This window comes from Myotis brandtii, unplaced genomic scaffold, assembly GCF_000412655.1.
Source record: "Myotis brandtii unplaced genomic scaffold, ASM41265v1 scaffold675, whole genome shotgun sequence".
NCBI classification, from domain to species: Eukaryota; Metazoa; Chordata; class Mammalia; order Chiroptera; family Vespertilionidae; genus Myotis; species Myotis brandtii.
Genome location: NW_005370635.1, coordinates 1064554 through 1085691, shown reverse-complemented (window position 1 = coordinate 1085691; position 21138 = coordinate 1064554). Strand labels below are relative to the sequence as shown.

At 39.5% G+C, this 21138-nt stretch overlaps 1 protein-coding gene across 6 annotated transcripts in view; it reads left to right on the top strand.

Moving 5' to 3' along the window:
- FBXO34 (F-box protein 34) overlaps positions 1 to 19597 on the top strand; it is an 86242-nt gene extending 66645 nt beyond the window's left edge. For 2 of the 6 annotated variants that reach the window (XM_014529246.1, XM_005881293.2), the window contains exon 2: positions 16421 to 19597. In XM_014529246.1, coding sequence (XP_014384732.1) covers positions 16431 to 18527 — 2097 coding nt within the window. In that variant the 5' untranslated portion in view covers positions 16421 to 16430 and the 3' untranslated portion in view covers positions 18528 to 19597. Of the gene's footprint in view, positions 1 to 2310; positions 2485 to 12368; positions 12392 to 15144; positions 15184 to 15204; positions 15271 to 16420 lie in introns of those variants that run through there. The other 4 variants (XM_014529244.1, XM_014529245.1, XM_005881292.2 and 1 more) reach the window with 4 other exon arrangements.
- Positions 19598 to 21138: the final 1541 nt, after the last annotated feature.

Sequence of the window (21138 nt, the reverse complement as noted above, 5' to 3'; positions counted from 1 at the left end):
TTCAAAGGCTGTTAAATCGCGTTGTTTACCCATATCTTCAGAAAAAAATCACTACTTCCGTTGTGGTAAACAACCTGCTTCCCTATTTATAATGGTCTGGCCCTCTAGCAACTTCAGCATGAAATTATAGCTAATTTGCCTACAAACGTCAGGTGGCCATAATAATCTGGCCACTCAGTGCGTGCGTGCGTGCGTGTATTATTGTTGTGCAACAGATTTTAGTACTATTAGTTTTTGTGTGCCATGAGATGAAAAAGGTTGAAAATTAGCTGTGCTAAGTTAACAACCTTTGATGACTGAGATGTTGATTTTTGAGGCTTTGTAGAGAAATAAGGAAGTGATGTGGTAGAACAGATTTTTCCTTGTGGGAGGTAGGGTGGGATTTGGGGAACTGAGCTTATGCAGTGTTCTCCAGAGGGCCCCAGGTTGCCTCACCAAACTGGGTTTCTCACCCATCAAATTAGGTAGATCCATTAGACTGCATGACAATGAAGGACAGGTGTTTTTTTCAGTCAAAGGAGTTCCTTAGCATTTCCCCCTTTATTTGGAGGCCAGATTGATGAAGATGTAGAGGACTAGAATGCTGTTGTAGAATAGTTCCTGGCATTTACTTTTCATGAGCTCCTCTTATATGTAAAGTGTTCTGTGCTTGATCTTTTGCAGGAATCTATATCAGACAGGAACCCCTACCCTTCATGAGTTGATGGTCCAATTTTCTTTGGACTTTTTGTTCACCTTGGATCTACATATGCTTAGTTATCTTTGGGTCTTTACTTACTGGGCAAAGAGAAACATTTCTGCTAAAATGAACTTCAAGTGACTTTGATTTGTGACTTATTTTTCCTTTTGAAGAATGGATTAACTACTGGGATTTGAGGGTTTAGAAAATACAGTCATAAATATACTGTACTTATAATTAGGAACCTCTGTACCACTGATTTGGTGACCTTTGGGCAGGATTTGACTCTTCTGACTATTAATCATTTGTTATATAAATATGTGTGTATACAAGCACACAAGGCTTCATTTAAAATACTGTAAAGCACATTTAAAAAATGATTCAGCACTTAGCGTTCTAAGATGAACTGCCACTTGTATATTCAATCACTAAATTAAAATATTCATTAAGTTGTAATTACATTTATATTTATGTTCACAAATATATTCATTAAATAAATATATTCTATGTAAGTGTATAGTAAGTATAGTTATGATTTATATATTAATTATATATTCATTAAACATATATCATTCATTAAAATTATTTATTACACTTTAATTGGTCAATTTCCACATTTGTGAAATGGGAATAACAATAATTGTATTGATTTCATAGATTTCTCATGAAGATGAAATTAATTAATTCATATACAGTAGGTCCTCGGGTTACGTCGGAGATCCATTCCTACGGCGCAACGTGACGTGATTTTCGCCGTAAGTCGGAACCCACCTACATAAGCACCTATGTCACTCACATGGAGCACATACACAGCAGTAATGAAGTGAAACAGTAAAAAAAAATTTAAAGAAAGATAATTCCTGACCTTTACTTGTGGTAAATAAATAATAAAAAACATAAAGCACATATGTACATACGTCGAAATGACGGAACTTTTTTTTTTATAAATAAATGGGAGATGGCGACATAACCACGAAATGACGTCCATCAAGTCCGACATAACCCAAGGACTGTCTGTACATATATAATGAAACTCTTTAGACTAGTGTAAAGTTTAAGTGCCCAATAAATATCAGTGGCTACATTATTATTAGTAGTAATATTTTAATATTAATGCTGTCATTTTTCCCTTCCCTGTGGGTGAATGAGGAGGGGAGTGGCTTGTTATAAAATGACTAGAGGCCTGGTACAAAAAATTCGTGCACTCGGGGGCATGGTCCCTCAGCCCAGATTGCAAGAGGGCACAGGCCAGGCAGAGGGACCCCACTGGTGCATGATCGGGGCTAGAGAGGGACACGGGAGGTTGGCCAGCCAGGGAGGAACCGCCGGAGGGCTCCAGGGTGTGTCTGGCCTGTCTTGCTCAGTCCCGGTGGGCTGGACCCCAGCAGCAAGCTAACCTATCAGACCGTCTGCCCCCTGGTGGTCAGTGTACATCATAGTGAGTGGTTGAGCAGCCTTAGCATATCATTAGCATATTATGCTTTGATTGGTTGAATGGCCAACCAGACGACCGGACACTTAGCATATTAGGCTTTTATTATATAGGATTTTATTTGCCTGTGTTTGTTTCTCTTTCATTTCTTTCTATCTTTCTTGTTGCTTTCTGATTTCCTGTCCAGTTTTCAGTAATGGGTGTGGAGTAGGACAAGAACTTACGTTAGTTGGTGCCCTGTGTCTGAACCAGGAAGGAGTGGATGCATCAGACAGCCTGTGGCTTGGTAGGCAGGGACTTACAATGAGCCCTGCAAAGCTGCCCTGCCCAGGGAACCACTGAATTCCACAGTTTCTTCACTTCAAATCAGATGGTATGCAGCTCCACACTGTGTGTGCGTAATGGACATTTTAAAAGACCAGTAATTATGGAAAAATTTAGTTAAGTACAAAAATATAGAAATAGTATGATAGCCCCCCACTTAGCCATTACCCAGTTTCATGGCCATTTTTTTTTTATATTTTATTGATTTTTTACAGAGAGGAAGGGAGAGGGGCTAGAGAGCCAGAAACATCGATCAGCTGCCTCCTGCACGCTCCTTACAGGGGATGTGCCCGCAACCAAGGTACATGCCCTTGACCGGAATCGAACCCGGGACCCTTGAGTCCACAGGCCGACGCTCTATCCACTGAGCCAAACCGGTTCTGGCCATGGCCATTTTTGTTTGATCTATACACCCAACCATTTCTTCTCCCATATTGTTTTGAAGGAAATCTCAGACATATAATTTAATCTAGAAAGATTTTAGGATGTATATCTTAAGAGATGAGAACTTAAAAATTTAGACATGCATGTATACATACACAGATATTAATTTTTACATTATATCTGTTTGATTCAGGATCCACATAATTAATTTAAGACTCTTTTGATGTATAGGCTCCCCTCAATCTCTGTCTTTCTGTTTCTCTTGGAACTTGCTTGACAAAACTAGCCTTATTTTGTTCTGTAGTTTCTCCCTAATCTAGATTTTGCTGTTTTGTGTCCCTTAGGTGTTCAACTTTTCTCTCTCTTGTGTTTCCTGTATATTGGTAGCTGATTAAGGATTGACCAGATTAGTATTGATTTTTTTAAAGTGCCTTCCACCTCCATCAGGAGCATGTAATGTCTGGTTGTGTTTCAGTTTTGGGATGCTAGCAGCTACTGATGATCAATGCCTCTAGATCTGTTAATTCACTAAAAGTTGAAAAATTGTATCTATTTCTGTCATTCCGTCCCCTTATTTTTTAATCAAAACTGATCAGGAAATAAATTTTATTTAAGTCATTTAATGGCTTTAAGTTATTTTATTTTGAATTAGTATTCTTTCTCTATGGCTTTGTAGCAGTAATTAAAATGTAGTACTTGATTTGGTGTTGATGTGCAATATACTATATTAAGTAGTTGGTTACTGCAGAATGACTCCAGACCATACAGTTCATCTAGTTAGGAAGTTGTCATAGAGTGCTTACTGATGGTTATTTTCCAGCTAGAAATACGAATTAGGGATAAATATACACACTAATTAGTATGTAACTTCTCTATTTGTATAATATTATAAAGTACTGTTTTAAAGTATTACCCGCTTATGTAAATTATTTTTAAAATGAGCTATGTGTTTGATTTTCTAAAAATCTGTTCTAGGCTTGATTTGGAATTGGGAGTAATAAAGTCTAAAATATGTCTCTTTAGTATAGTTAGCTTTGGTGTTACTTATAGAAGACCTGAGTTTCAAAATTATACAGGTTTTTTTGTAAAATTATAGAAGAGGCTTGGAAGATAATTTGATTTTTTTCATTTTTCTAATTTACAGTATGTCCTATTGCATAACTTCTGCCTTTTACATTTGAGTATTATCCAAAGGGTCTGGTGCCCACTTTGTGTCTTTGAGGACCTTCCAAATAGTTCTCTATTAATATTTATAATATGATAATATTTTTATTTTTGGAAATAATTGGTTTTTGGGGAAAAAAACCCCATTCACCTCGTAGATATTTCATTTAAAGCAAGCAGCTGAAGCTGGAGCACTATAAAGTGTTCTAAAGCCTAGGGTTTGACCAGCTTAGGTGAGCTCAATAAGAATGTCTGTGGTGGGGTTAATAGGGGAGATTTTCTTCAACAGACCAGATAACTGACTTCTTTCCCCTCATATTCTTACTACTCCCTTTCTTCTTTACTTTCTTCAGATCTTGTTCAAGCTCAATGTGCTCTTTAGTCAAAGCTAATAAGTATAGTTGATTATAATCTTCAGGTACATCTGCAGTGGAATAAACCTAATTTTTGCTTTTCTTTGGGGGATTTTGAGAGTCTGCTTTCCAGATGAACTTAGACCTGTGATCATTTTAAATGGACATGGAAGGGAAATTAAAGTTAGATCAGGAAATAAAACTCAAAAATTTCAGCATTTTGCCAAATGAGTCTTTAGCAAGTTTTTTTGTTTGTTTGTTTGTTTTTTTAGCAGGTTATCTTTTAGGTAACTCTAGAAAATGATGGTATAATACATCTCTTAAATGAATAGCAGTTTTGTTTTCTGAGCCTTCATCTTGTTGTTAATACAAGCTGGGCAAAAGTAGGTTTACAGTTGTTCATATAGAAAATAATACAATAATTAAGAAATAATAATAAGAATAAACTGTTTCATATACTCACAACTGCAAACCTACTTTTGCCCACCCTGTACTTTGTTAGATCCAACTCAAGGCTAGAGTGATCCAGTTGAGGTGCTTGTACAGTAGAAATGAATGTTACATTCTTGCCTTGTTGATTCAGATTGCTTCATGTAGAATACATCATTTACTCCAATTCAACAAACAGTTTTTTGAGTGAAACTCTGGGGCAACAGCAGTAAACCAGGCAGACAAGGGGTCCCCATCCTTGAGAGCTTACATATTGCTGAAATTATCCACAGAATTCCTGAGGTGGAATAGTGAGTGGAATTCCACATAAGGTTCTGTTTTGACCAGCTGTCCAGAGCTGCTTTTTGAGGAAAATCAGAGACTACCCTTGAGTAGAGAGAGTAGAATACAAGCTGAGTCTTAAAATTTTACAACACAACATTATCTTTGTTGGCTTTGAGTTTGGTATGTAGAAAATAATGGTTCTTTTTTTTCAGTAAATAAGAAACCTAGTAATTTCTACCTATTGTTATTTTCTCTTTTTATTCTAAGATTTTGTACTAAATTGCAGGTTTTTCTTAGTTTAGATTTTCTGAAATAATGCTTATTTTCTTCTCTTTCTCTCTTTATTGTTGGCTGGTAGGATTAAAATTTATTCCGATATTATTTGGTTAATCATTAGCTACTTCCAGATCTTTGGGAAGTAGCTAAATGTAAAGATGGTTGCTACATATTCTGTATTCTTAATTTTCATTTGTTTGTTTGTTTTTCCTTTATTTTTCAAGATAATCTCAATTTCAAGTATTTTGTTCCATTTTGTGGACACTTGGTTTTTTTGAGTTTTCAAATCTGTTTTTATTTTACAAATGAAGAGTCACATTCTGCTTAAAAGTCCAAGAGGCATTTTTCCAAGATACTGAGCTGCTTGTCAGGTTAAAGAGACACAATGAAGGGAGACCACCCAGAGGCTCAGAGATAACTTGAAATTTCTGACACTTAGTTTTTAATTTAGATAATAAATGGTCCTTTAGGTCAGTGCCCTTTAACCCGAGTGCCTGGATTCTGATGAGCTTTAGGGAGGTGGTTTGTGAATCTCCTGCAATGATAATACCAAACTTTGTAGATATGTAGATGCATGCCCTTTTCTCAGGAGAGCCTCATTTGTTTTCATCAGAATTCCAAAGGGCTTGGCAATTGCAAAAAAGGTTAATAACCAGTGTTTTATGTATAAATGGGATTTTAATGAATAGGGATAACAATTTTTCCCCTTCCAGACATATTTTGCAGAAAGTTAGGAGATTGTCCAGATGTTTATTATTATTGGAGTAGTGAGCTCTTGAATTAGTTGAAGTGTCCTCTTGAGCCAGCTTGGATTATATAGAAGTCAAATCAAAATAGCTTTATTATTTTTTTATGTGATCTTCAAACATCACACTTTAATCTGTGAGTTCTTGTATTTACCCCATTGTTATGGGCTGAATTGTGTGCTCTTCCCTGCTTCATGTATTGAAGGCCTAACTCCTAGTACCTTGGAATGCGACTGAATTTGGACAGAGAGAGGGTGGCCCCTAATTTAATCTAACTGGTGCCCTTGGTAGAAGAGAAAATTTGAACACAAAAGATAGATACAAGGGGCATGCAAGAACAGAGGGAAAAAGTGAGGCTACAGTGAGAAGGTAGCCACATGCAAGCCCAGGAAAAAGACCTCAGAAAAAAAAACAAAACTTGATGACACTTTGATCATGGACTTTTAGTCTCCAGAACTGTGAGAAGTAACTTTCCTGTTCTTCAAGCCACCCTAGCAAAGTAATACACTCAGGATAAAGTAGCAGTTGGGTGACAATAAAGAGTATAGCAAGGTAACTTAACTATTTCTTTTTGTCCCCCAGTACTGGATCATATGATAAAATGTTGTGTATAGCTTTACATAATCTAGTATCTGAAAGAGATGTTTTGACCCATGAAATTTAGACCCATCAAATTAATTCCTATTCTTACTGGTCTTCTTTATTGATTGATTTATCATTTTACAGTTTCCCATTTGCCTGTGGTCATATTTTGTCTTCTAGTCTCTAGCATTTCTCATTCTATGGGACTGATTTTTATAAATAAGTCTATTATAAATCAATAGCAGAAAAGTGTCTCTGTGTATTCTCCCATGTGTGTTCTGTACAGTCATTCCAGCCCAGTCTGGTTCTCTGGTACTGTCATCTGTCCTCACACCTCTTCCAGACTGTCAGTTTTTGACATTACAAGCATCCCTTGGAGATGTTGTGGGTTTGGTTCCAAACAACTGCAATAAAGCGAGTATCATAATAAAGCGAGTTGTAATCAAATGGGGGAGGGGCTTGCCTTCAGTTTGTAAGAAGCATAATAAAGCAAAGCGCAATAAAACGAGATATGCCTGTATATTTAGTTTTTGAAGTTTCTCTTTGCCAAAAATAAATTGGAATGTTTCTAGTGATGTCTGCTTCTGTTGCTAACTTGATTCAATAAACTGGAAACTTTCAGATTTGAAAATGAATGAAAAGCTAAGGGATGAATGTATATTTGTCAAGTTCACCACAAGGGCAGGAATTCCAGTTTTGTTCATGCTGAAGCCCCAGGATCTAGCACAGTCAGTACCTGACACTCAGCAAGATATTAAATATTTGATAAACACTACGTTAATTTTAAATACGGTATCATTCAAGGCATCCAAAATTGAGCACATAGCCCAAATTCTGCTTCCTGTCACATTGAGGTTCCTCAGTCTTCTTTTATGATATTAAGGATTACCTTGCTAAGGAGTCCCCTCTCCCTGTTCCTCATCTGCTTCCTTCATTGCATAGTAGTTCAGAGATGGCCTTTGGCTCCTACCACATGTGCATTCAGGCGCCTTGATGTGCTTGCTGTGTGATCCTGGCAAGTTCCTCAACTTCCCTCTGCTTTGGTTTGTTCATGTACAGTTGGAGATAGAGTATGCACTTCTTAAGTTGTTTTTTGGGGGAGGATTATAAGCTTAGAACAGTGCCTGGCACATGGTAAGCATCTTAGAGCTATTAAAGCTGTTATTCTAGTGTGGAAATAGCTATTCTATTCTCACTTGTTTGTATCTGGTATCTTTTATCTCTAGTTCTACATTGGTTTCTTTCCCTAGGTATAAGACAATTCTCTTTAAAGAACAAAATCTTTGCCATAAAACTGACATGATTTTCTTGGTGGTAGCCATGTAAGTTAGCACTATGCTTTTGGGAGTGCTTGGGCAAGATATATCCAGTCATAAAAATACTTAACACTTCTGAGAAACTTCTAAGGATATACCCTTAAATACATAAGAGATTACATCCATGAAGATGTTACATTATAGTGTCCAGGGTTGAAGAGAATAGTTTAATAAGTTTTGGCATTTACACTTCTATGGTTGGTGGGTTTGAAAACCATGTAATAACATGTAAAATACTACTTGTTATGAAAAGTACAGCATTGTATGTACAATATGATTATAACCATGTTAAGTAAATACATACATCTAGAGATTTCCAGAGGATAAGATTTATAAAGGCTCTCTTAAACCCATGACTTCTTTTTAGATTCTAGTTTTATGCAAAACCGGTTCTAAAGGCCCAAAGTTTACCCTGAATTGAGATTTCTTTATATCTTGTTATAATTATATCTTTCCTATTTGGCTTTAGAAATTCCAGATTTAGTCAAATTCTACAGAATGGGATGGCTGTGGGGTAAAAGATGGAGATAAACCTTCTGTGTACTCATGGAGTAGTTTTTTGTCCAATAACATGACACCTTGGGCTTCTTAGTGTCTAATTAGTTTTCTGAAGTATAGATTTTCTCACATTTACCCCTTGGATATACTACTTTTTTAACTCTAATATTCAAATTGGCTTTGGTAAGTTCTAAAAACAGGTGCCAAAGCAACAATTTTTTTCTCTTGTTTTCTGTTGACACTTTATTTCTTTTCAAGTGGTAATTCTTAACAAAGTGTACACCTTGCCCAGCCAGTACATGAACTGCTACTTCAGTCTTGGCTCAACAGATGCTAGAGGAATGTGGTTGAAGGAAGATTAATTAATTACTGAACAGCTGGGTGCAGTCAGGACTGTGGTTTAGGTTTTATTTCTTTAGTAAACATTGTGAGTCCTATTTCTGAAGTAATTCTCTCACCCCATCCACCCCACCCAGGATTGCTGACAAAAGTCAACTTGTCCAATCTTTTGTCTGCATTGATACTGCAAGCAAACTGTTTTGCTTGGTGCCTTCATATTTGTTAACCTGAATTTTGACTTTTTTATCTCCTTTTTTCTTTGATAAGCCATTTAAAATTCAGGTACGTATAATGGTGCTAATGAACCCTGACCGGTTTGGCTCAGTGGATAGAGCGTCAGCCTGCGGACTGAAGGGTCCCAGGTTCGATTCTGGTCAAGGGCATGTACCTTGGTTGCAGGCACATCCCCAGTAGGGAGTGTGCAGAAAGCAGCTGAATCGATGTTTCTCTCTCATCGATGTTTCTAACTCTCTCTCCCTCTCCTTCTCCCTTTCTCTCTGTAAAAAAATCAATAAAATATATTAAAAAAAAAAATAATGGTGCTAATGAGCTAGGCTATACCCAGTTAGGTATTTGGCTTAAGATCTAGGCACCTGCCCTGGGCAGGGTAGCTCAGTTGGTTAGAGCATCATCCCCATACACCAAGGTTGTAGATTTGATCCCTGGTCAGGGCACATAACAAAAATCAACCAATGAATGCATATATTTTCTCTCTTCCTTTCTTCCTCCCTTTTTCCCTCCCTCCCTCCCTTTCTCTCTCTCTAAAAATCAAATAAATAAAAAAAGACCGAGGCATCCAACCCCAGGGGTGTGTGTATGTTGGCAGACAAGCAGTGTGGTATTTTGCACTGACACTGTAGAGTTAGTAGCTGTTCTCTTATGTTTCATGTCAATCTTTATTTGGCACCTAATGGATGTTTGAACTGTGTTCATAGCTAGTATTAGAATCTTTAACATTTATTCCCTGGGAGAGATGACCTCCTTATGTCCGAGTTACATTTTGGTCAAATAGGGCATATGTTAAAGCTCTGATCAGTTTTTTGAAAGTACTGCATGTCATGTACAAGTGATGTAAAAAATTGCTATTGCCTTAAATATATATAAATTTGCATAAAATATATATGGAAGAATGATTGGTTTCAAAGTTGAAAGAAGCATCAGCTCACTCAAGGAAGTAACAGTTTCCTATGTGAAAGGATAAAGTTTTTATTTTCCTTTGTTTTCTGTAAGAAATTATCAGGAATGCGGAATATCTCAAAATCTGTGGAGGCAGAATTTTCTTAGTAATAATATACTTCTCAAAATATATTAATGATTTTGGGGGTTCTAAACTTTTTTTATTGGGTTTCATTTGGATTTTGATGTTCATTTTAGCCAGGGTTGCCAAATTGTAGATGTCTCATCTGCTTAGGTAGCAATAAATTGTGATGTGCCAGATTTTTTAGAGCATTTGGCATTATGTCACAGGAACAGTAGGAAAAACTTTGTAAACTACTGGGTTAACATAGATAAACATGGTAAATTGAACCAAAATGAAATGCTTCACTATGTCTCTGTTCCCCAGCTGTTTGTTTAATAATTTGTAACAGCCTGAACAAGTGTTCTTTCCTTCAGGCCCTCTTCCTTTTTCCCTACTCCAAGAAAAGGGGAGTGGGGAGACCCATGTAAACTAGTATAATATCCCTAATCCAATATTTTGCAGTACCGTTAATTGTGTTGAGTATCACTTCTGTTGTGATCACAATAGAATAACAAAGTAGTGGCTACCATTCCCAACTTGTAATATTCTTTTTCAGTGTGTTTTATATACTTTGTTGCCCATCAAGCTTATCATAACCTTTATTTTTTAGAAGTTAGCTTTGTTTGGTCTTTAATCATGATATAGAATCTATACGTATTATAGATAACCATGAAGCAGGTATGTGCTGCACTTCAATACCATTGTGAATTCTAAGAATGATAAAAGCTGTGAGCATTGAGTTCTTAAAAACCTTGCATGTATGTTTCCAAAGGCCATTCTCTGTATTACTCAGTATCTATTAACAGACAATAAAGGATTTTCCCATTAAATTGTGTACTACTAACCATCCGGACCTCCTGAGGCAAAGTTCAGAATTCCCATGAAATATCAGCTTTAGAGAATATTCCTTAAAAAGAAGAAAAAAAAAAGTGAGCTAACTCCCCGAAAGAATTCTGCCCCCAGTATTTTGGAACTCAATTTGATAAATACCATCTTTTCTGACTTAGGCTGTATTTTGCTGTTTTGTTAAGGTGCTTTGTTGGGGTTGGATGCATTCTGTCAGTGCTTAGAGGCCTATGGAGGGAAGTCTTTTCTAATTCCTCTGCCTGTATTCACACCCTCCTGGGTTTGGCACTTTTTTCTACTTTACTAGCTGTAGAAGCAGTTGCTCATCATTTCTGTAATGGTTCAGTGAAGAAGGCAGTCATAAGATGTCCTCTAGCAGCTTTTACATTTGTAAAGAAATAATGGATTTATTTACTGTATGCTTATCCCCTTTCTAAAGGTATCATGGGAAGGGTCTTTCAGGAACTGTTCTATTTTTATTACTCTGACATTTTGTAAATAAAGAGCAGCTGTTAATGCTAATAAATGATGACTCCTTTTTTTGGAATTAGCCGTCCCGTACTTCTAATGTAATAGAAAGAAACAGAAAGTGCCTTATCTTCTAAACTGTTTTGATAGACAAGGCACCATAGACTATGAGTGACAAATTAGAAAGCAGGCATCTATCTGCCTTTCATGTTAGGCTTCCTGTTAGCTCAAAGAAATTCTGTCTTTTCCATTGCTCGTTGATCAGGTTCATCCCTTCTCAGAAAACAGTTAGTAGGACTCTTTAGGCTTTGGGATTTATCCAAGCATTTTCCCTAAGCAAAGTTAAATTCTCTCCCATGTCTTCATGTTGGGATTGTATACTATTTTAGTTAAAGAGTTTTTCCAGCTTTTTTGAGTTGAGATCAGAAGTTGCAGACTAAAAGGAATGCTGGAATTATTTGAAAGCCGGATTTTGGAGGAAAGGTGTTCAAGTATTAATTGATTCATTGTTGTTTCTCACCTTATTCTTGGAAAGGATTTAAGGTGATAGGTGCATACAAAGACTTTCTCCACTGCCAAGTTTTGTGAAAGAGTTGCTAAGGTTCACTTTCTCACCTTCTAGTCACTCTTCCACCAAGAACTCTGGCTCTGTCCTACTCACAATACAGGGCCTCACAGCAGGGTTACCAGGGATCTCCTTCCCTAGCTAACTGGACACGGTTCTTTATTTGATCTTGCTGTAGGATCTAAAAGTGTCTGCGCCTCCCTTTTATGCACATTTTCCCCCTGATTATAACAGTGATATACCAGTATTGTGAAATTTTTGGAAAAAGACATCTGTAATTTCTATCCAGAAAACCTTTTCCTCATTTAAATGTTTCTATGACAACTGTCTTATTCCTTTCCTCCTATTCTCTTGTGTTAATCTCCTTACTAGGTAGCAACAACTAAAAATCATCCCAAAAAGGCAGCTTCTGCTTCCCCCTGCTCCAGGTCTGCTCAGCTACCATTGTTACCATCTCACTAAAAGGTACTGCTCTCCATCTAGTTGCTAAAGCCATAAGATAAGGACTCAACCTTTACTCCTCTCCTTCAATCTCCATTTATAATTAGTGGCTAAAATCCTGCCTATTCTTTCTTACTAATTCATTTACTTGTCCTTTTTCCACTCATGACACCTTAGCTTGGACTCTGGTTATTTCTCACCTACCTCAGTTTTCTAAAAGCACTGTACTTTGAACCTCTTAGGAATTCATTTATCTCCCTTCAGCGCTTATTTAGCTTTGAAAATCAGGGCTTCTTTGACCTCTTTCTATACCATCAAAACTAAACTTGGTGCTGAGAGTCCCCTCTCCTCTTCTCACACACTCCTCCCTTCTCTGTATGCCACCATTTAGGGCCCCCCACCCCCCCAAGTATCCCAGCACCCATACTACCCTTATAACACTTAATCACATTCTGTTGTAATCGCCTATTATCTGTTTCCTTAAAGGCAGCTTTTAGATCTTATTCATGATTGTACAGTAGTATCCAGCCCAGAATGTTTAGTAAATTTTTCATAATAAATGGATAGAAGGAAATGGGTGGCCGTTAATATGAAAAAATTTTAAAGATGTTATGTTAGTTTTATGGTTCTGGATGCCTTAAAATTTGTATCTTAAAGTGATATGATTGGCCTTTGTTCACCTGTTCCCGTGGTAATGGTTCTGTGGACGAGCTTCCAGAGTGTGAAGTATGATAGTAGGGCAAAGCAGGAGGGGAGCTGATAGGCTGGGAGCTGATCTTATAGGCTGGCTGGAGTGGGCTCCACCACCTGGTATGCAGGGAAGGGTAGGCTTTCCTGTGGTAACAGCAGTGTAGCAGAGATGAGATGAGATGGCTGTTTAAGTTAGGGCAGTTGTACTAGGGATGAAGAAGAGGGAGCATATCAGTGACTTCGTGATTGGATGTGGGGTCAGGGTGGAGGAATCGAAGTGACTCAACTTTCTGGACTGGGTACTTGATGTAATCATTAACTAGTTTTGTTAGTTTTTGAGATTATTTTTGATATCCAGGTGAGTATGTCTGCTAGGCAGGCAATAGGATATGAAGTTTGGGAGAGCACATCAGTGGAGAGTCATCAGTTTGTGGTCTTTAAAACTAGAAGAGATCATTTAGATATATGGCTTGCGTGACAATGGTCTAGAAAAACAAAACTCTGAGTAACACTGAGTAAGGGCAGGAGAAGAAGAGATCTGGGAAAAAGCAATGTCAAAGAAACTGAAGGGTTGAAATTGAAGAGGAAATTTGGTGATAGGCCATAAAATTTTTTCAGCTTTAAAGAGAATAACAAGAAAATGGGTCTGTCTTTACCTGTCAGGTTGAATGCTTCAGTATAGACTGTCTGCTTGGCTTTTTGTTGGGCAGTTCCACCTTACCTCTATTGAGGCAGTCCAGCACCCCAGCCCAAATCTGGAACCCATGACACTCTTACACCAGATCTAACACATGACCTTTAAAGTTCCATTCAAGTTAATCTAAGGTTAAAAACAGATTCTGGACCCACTCCCAGAAATTCTGACTCAATGGGCCCAGGGATCTTAAATTTTACAAGGACATATCTGGGTGTCTCAGGAACAGTCTTGTGTAGGTAGGTGCTATATCTCTGCATTTTATTTAATTGCAAGAGAGCAGGACTTTATTATAGAGGACTTTAAAAATACAATTGTGATAAAGAGATTGGCAACCATGGAAACCTGGCTGGAGCTTTCTGCAGTGTCTGAGGGAGTGAGGTGGGGGTGGGAAAAGCGCCACCGTCTGATGTAATCTATTAGAGATGCAAAGTTTTTTTTCATGGATCTTTGCAGCAGATGCCCTTGGTGCCCTTGCTCATATGGTCCACCAGTGATTTCAGCCAGAACCCAGAGTTCTGTTTCTTACTCTATAAGTCTTGCCAGGACAGGTTCTTCAAGGCTTGCAAAGGAGCGGAGAGGTTAATATCCTAGGCAATCTTCAGCCAGTTGGGAACTCAAGCCTAAATGTCCTGTCTTCTTCAGGGGACCCACAGTCACCCTGATTGCATCACATGGTTTTGTTAGCTTTTTTCCTTCCATATTGTACCTTTTCTTCCCTCCCTTCTGTTCCCTGGGATCATCTTCTATTTAATCTGCTATAAAACCTTATCTATTAGTAATGTGTCATTTGAGCTGACTTTACAGGTTAATAAATGCAAACAAAATCTGTTTCTTCTTAATGTCCCTGTCTGTCAATTTAGCACCTAAAATAATGTGTGGGGGAGGAAGGCAAAGAGAGAACATATTGTGCGATGCAGAATGGTACACACATTGCTCGAGTTTAAATTTATCCACAGACATTCTGTAATAAGATCATTATGTGAGAATTTATTGGATTTTTTAGCAAACTCTATGTCTTTCATTTTATTTAGGAGTTGAAGGGATATGGAAAAAAAAACCCAAAATTTTGACACAAATAGCTCTAGATGTGCCTCTTTTTTTCATTTATCATTTATTAATTTATCTATTTTATTCATATATCTTCATCTTATTCTTGAGTTATGGGTGGTTCTTTTATAAGACCAAATTACAGAATATATAATAGAAAACTACTAAAATGTTATCGTGCAGAAAGGGGAAGATCTTTACAGATTTAGGATATAAATTACCAAAGATCAGAAAAAAAAGATCTATTTCAGGGATATCTTTTAAAAGATACCTGGTGTGCCTTAAATGCAAGATTTCTGTTTACTTAGCTGGAAGATACTCATATCCACATTTCTTCTTTTAGCTTTGACTGGACTCTAGGAATTAAAAGTTGAAATGAAAGGTAAACTTGTTCTGGATGATCACTTTCACTCTTGATTATTAAAGCTGATATCTGAAAGCAGTTACCACAGAGGCTGCCACACTGCAGATACTCACTCAGTAAGGTTATGGGGCGAATGAGAGGAATATGCTGAATTGCCTAATATGTATGTCTTAGACTGGTGTCCCCATGAGTGAGAGTAGATGAAAGTCCATGTTCTTAGACTGCTCTTGCCTCACTCCACCAACCTGAGACTACAGATGTTTATTTTGGTCTGTAGGTTTATTTTGTAGGGGACCAGGCATCCCTACAAAACACTTTCTTGTATAGCATTTTGACATTTAAATGATGAGATCTTTGGATAATCTGGTATTCTGACCTTTCAGTTAATATTTCAATGCAGACTCAGAGTAAGTGACTTGTCCAAGGTAAAAATCATCCTGTGTGGTTAATTTTTGATATGGCAAGGACTAGAACTCAGATCTCTGCATGTAATCATCTTTTTGTCTGATTTTAAAAATGGCTCCCATCTCTACCCCAGGTTAGAGAACAAAACAAGGCACTTTTTTTGAATTGATTCCAAATGGCTTGTAGAGTTAATAAGAATTAGAGGTTCTAGATTTGACTTACAATATTCACAGAAAAATTGGCAGTGAGGAGATTATACAAATATATTATTTAGAAAATCAAGACTAATAGATGGGCAAAGTACATAAGCAAACAAGTGAAAAGTTATAAACATATGGATATTCAACAGTGTGGGAATAGCTTAGAAAACAATATAATACTTTTTATAAACTTTTGCAATCAATAAAATGCTAGTTACAAATGACTTAGAAATAGTGTTAATCTACTAGGAATTCTGGATGAGTTCCTTTTCTAGTTTCCTTTCTTCTATACTGCCTTCTACCTACTGGAATATATTCTGTAGATTCAGATTTCTTTCTTTTAAGCACTAATTTTATGTATAGAATATTGACTAAATGTCAGTTTTCTGAAATTCTCTCAGTCTGTCCACTGAGTCTAAAATTCACCAACTTATTTTCTGGCCTATACACCATGGAAAATGGTGAGTTTGCTTTTGTTATTCTTGATCTGTACATTAAAAACTAGCTGAAATGAGAGTTGGTAAAGATTTAGTGAACTGATAGAAAATGTTTCTATTATTTGCTAGAACCATCTGAGTGTAAGTAAAAAAAAAAAAAATTCCTAAAAACAAAATGAGTATCGTAATCAAATGTGTATTTCTTTTCCGTAGAGCCTCTGTTATGCACCTAAAACCATATTGGAATCTGCAGAAGAAAGCACAACCTCTTCAAATTAGCAAGGAAACTCTGAGAACTTCCATGAGCCACCAAGAGGCTATACATGATGAAAAATGCGAAGCTAGCTACATGAAATCAAGTGTCTTTCCTTCCACTTCTCCTGGTAAAGCATCATCTCGAAAGCCTTTTGGGGTCCTTTCTCCAAATGTTCTGTGCAGCATGAGTGGGAAGAGTCCTGTAGAGAGCAGCTTGAATGTTAAAACCAAGAAGAATGCACCATCTGCAACAATCCACCAGGGCGAAGAAGGGGAAGGGCCGCTTGATATTTGGGCTGTGGTGAAACCAGGAAATACCAAGGAGAAAATAGCATTCTTTGCAGCCCACCAGTGTAGCAATAGGATAGGATCTATGAAAATAAAAAGCTCCTGGGATATTGATGGGAGAGCTACTAAAAGAAGGAAAAAATCAGGGGATCTTAAAGAAGCCAAGATACAGTTAGAAAGGATGAGGGAAATCAACAGCAGGTGCTATGAGCCTGAGCCTTTTGCGTGTGGCATTGAGCACTGTTCTGTGCATTACGTGAGTGACAGTGGGGACAGTATCTGTGCTGGGAGGCCTCTGTCGGTCATACAGATGGTTGCCTTCCTGGAGCAAAGAGCCAGTGCTGCTCTGCTGGCCAGTTGTGCGAAAAACTGCACTAACTCACCTGCCGTGGGGAGGATTTCTGGGCAATCCAGAGGTGGGCCGCCAGCCTCCGAGCCCTTTTCTGCCCCAGGAGCTTGTGAAGAACCCATGGAAAGGGGAAATCCTGAGGTTGGTGAACCCCAGAGTGAGCCAGTCCGCGTCCTCGACATGGTAGCCCGGCTGGAGTCTGAGTGTCTGAAGCGGCAGAGCCAGAGTGAGCCTGGGAGCCTCTCGAGGAATAACAGCTTCCGTCGAAATGTAGGCCGGGTGCTGCTTGCAAACGGCACTCAGGCTGATGAAGGCAAAACAAACAAAGGCGCTTTGGAGGCCCCTGTGTCTGTGGACTGTGGCCCGTCAAGAGCTGACCATTGTTCTCTTGAGGGGAAGCAGGCCTGGGACGGGGCTCCTCCAGGCTGTCCCTCATTGCCAGCAGGTGTGAGTTTCCACATGGATAGTGCAGCAACAGAGCCAGATCAGCACACTGCTGTGAAAAACAGCAATAGGTATGATGTAGAAATGACGGAGGAACCTGAGCCACCTTTTCCTCCTCATACCTGTCCCCAAACCACTGAGTTGCCCACAGATGCTGTTGAAGAGCTTGTGCCACAAAATCCTGATCAGCGAAGAAAAGAATCTGTGTGCATTAGCATCACTGTGTCTAAGGTGGAGAGAGACCAGCCATCTAGTTTAAAGTCCTGTGGAGACCCACTTCCGGGGAGGCTGTTCTTTTTGCTGCCTGGTCAGCAGCAGTCAGACTGTTCCCAGTTGAATGAAAGCACAACCCAAGAGTCTCCAGAGGCCAGCCAGCCTGAAGATGGTGCTGAGGGTGGCAGTGCATCTGAGGAAAAAAGTGTTTCAGCTGATTCGCTCGTCCCAGCGCCAGCCCCTCCTGTGGAAAGTACAGTACCGGTGCTCGAGGCCTCCACTTGGAAGAAGCAGGTGTCCCATGACTTTCTGGAGACCAGATTTAAAATCCAACAGCTTTTAGAACCTCAGCAGTACATGGCTTTCCTGCCCCACCACATTATGGTGAAAATCTTCAGATTACTTCCCACCAAGAGTTTAGTGGCTCTTAAATGTACCTGCTGCTATTTCAAGTTCATCATTGAATACTACAACATCAGGCCAGCAGATTCTCGCTGGGTTCGAGACCCACGCTATAGAGAGGACCCTTGTAAGCAGTGCAAGAAAAAATATGTGAAAGGGGATGTGTCCCTGTGCCGGTGGCATCCCAAGCCCTATTGCCAGGCATTGCCTTACGGGCCAGGATACTGGATGTGCTGCCATCGTTCTCAGAAAGGCTTCCCCGGCTGTAAGCTGGGGCTTCATGACAATCACTGGGTCCCTGCTTGCCACAGCTTTAATCGGGCAATCCACAAGAAAGCAAAAGGGACTGAAACTGAAGAGGAATACTAAAGTCTATGTGAGAGGCGACCAAATGGCTGATTTTTAATACTGCAAAACACCACCTAGACTCACTGTTCAAGTGAGTGTTGCCTCTCAGAGCCATCACTCTAGGAGAATCTGTACCTGTTCTTCAGGACTGCTGTTGGGCATTTTTTCATTTACAAGCTGTACAAGAAAACTGGTCTCATTGTTTTATAGTGGCGCCTCCCATTTGATCCAGGGTGGAAGCCCAGTTTGATTCAGTTGGCTGTGAATAATTATGCCTGTTTTCCCAAATCAAATCCATCCTCAGAGGACGAAGACTTGCCATCACCAAGGATGGACAGAAAAGTTCATTGCAGACTATGCAGGCAGTCCCCAAAAAGGGGTTCCAGAAATTTCTGAGCACTGGCAGGCACCATATTTGAAATAAGTGAGTAGTGTCCTATGGAAAGAAGAGCAGCAGTCATGGATGAAAAGTATGCTTATGAAGGAGAAGTCAGGCACCTTACCTTAGGCCTTGTATGCTTGATCCTGTGAGATTGATGTTTGTGGATGGAGGTGGATTTCATGCCCTGTGGTGTTTACAGTGTATATAATGGTTGTGTTTTCACAGGGCTGTGAAAGTGCACATTAAACCCGAGCGCCTTTACCTTAGATGAGTGCTTTTGGCCCCTCTGTATGTAACACTATTAAAACCCATTTGTGTATAGTGGACAGCTGACGAAATATCATCACCACAATGCAGCTAGGATAGTGTTGCAGCTATAATTGTGTGTGTGTGTTTTTATTGTTTCAAATTTGTATATCCTGTATAAAATATGAATGTTTTGAAAATAAACTATGAATGTTTCCTGTATAATATATGAATGTTTCTGATAAGAAATTCTAAATAGTTAAGAGTACCTGTTGAAAAGATACCAAATAATGGTTTAACTGGACAACCTTAAAATTAGCATAGAGAACAATCCTACGTTATATTTTAGTGATTCAACAAGATTGAGAGATTATATAGTCAGATTATAACATTCTTGTCTACTTTATTCTGTCTGGTTACAAATTTTTTTTAATTTCAATAAAAACATGCATCTTAAATGGGACCTGAGTTGCAGATTTTTTCCCCTTCTTTTTGCAAGTAATGAAGGATGTTGTAAATTGAGTTGTAAGAATTAAAAACTTTTTGAATTGTTATGGGGAGGGGGAGAGAATTTTTTTCTGCTACTGAAGAGAGACCAATCTATATATATAAAAAGCCAGCAACCAGAACGCCGTAATGACCAGAACGACCGGTTGCTATGACATCCACTGCGGCCATTGAACTGGCTGGATTAGGGGGTTGAGCCAGCTGGCCAACCTTCTGCAGCCCCTCCCCCTGGCTGGCCCCACCCCTTATCGGACTCTCCCACCCCGATGGAGGGCAGGGCCGGCTGGCCAACCCCCCCACAGCCCTTCCCCCTGACCAGCCCCGCTCCCGATCGGCCCCCAACACCCTCAACTCCTCCCACCAGCCAGCTCTGCCCCCGATTGGCCCCCCCACTCCGATCAAGGGCAGGGCCAGCCAGCCAACCATCCATGGCTCCTCCCCCAGGCCACTGGCCCCCATCGGCCCCCACCACTCCATTCTGGGGTGGGGCTGGCTGGCCAACCTCCCGCTTCTCCTCCTCCTGACAGGCCTGGCCCCAATTGGGGCCAGGCCGGCCAGACCCGACCTGTGCACGAATTCGTGCACTGGGCCTCTAGTTTTAAACATAACAAGCTTACATTTTTGCAGCCCTTTAACACTTACTTTGAGTTTGTCATGTGCCCAACAACCCCTGTATTTCCTGTTGGATGAGGTGTTATCTGACATTCTTACAGCTTGTCTGGGCATAATTAGTCAATTGTTCAGAAGTCATTAAGATGTATTCAGGCCTATGATCATGTACTGCTTGTTGGGGCTGGGAGGTTTTGGGCCCCAGAAAGCTGCTGTGGAGGATCTAAAAATTAGGTGGCTTGAAATCAAATACCCACCAAAAAAAAACCTTGCAACCTCTGTAAGCTCTGGGCTGTGGAGACGTGGTGGTAAATGACCCAGTGGAGGGGCTGATCAGGAAGTGATGAGTGAGGGCTGTGCTGTGATGGTCCCAAAGGAGAAAGATGGAAAGGTTGAGTAGGTGTTGGCCAGGTCTGCCAAGCAGCATCGAAGCCAGGTGGAGCAGGAGTCATCTGTGGCTGAGGCGGTGGTGGCCCCTTTGGTTTCTTCTGCCCTTATCCTTAGGCAGTATCTGCTCCTCCCTGAACTACAAAGTGTTTCTTGATGCTGAGCAGGTCTGCCCTGTTAGACACATCATAATGACACTTCTGATAAGCTGGATCCTGCAGGCTCACTGATTGTGACAGGACTGAAGAGAGGCTGAGAACACTTTCCTCCTCTGGTCTTTGGCCATTCAGGAGGCCCTTGTGACACCCTGTCCTTGCCCCATGAGAAGCTCCTGCTGATGTCCACACACCAGGAGGGGCTATTGCACTGGCACCACAGTCTGACTTTGGGCATCAGCAGTGAGAACGAGAAGAATTTTACAAATCCCAGAACCCAAGATACTTCAGGGGTAGGTCAGGGTCAAGAGTACAAGACACAGAACCTTCTTGGTTTGAAGAAGGG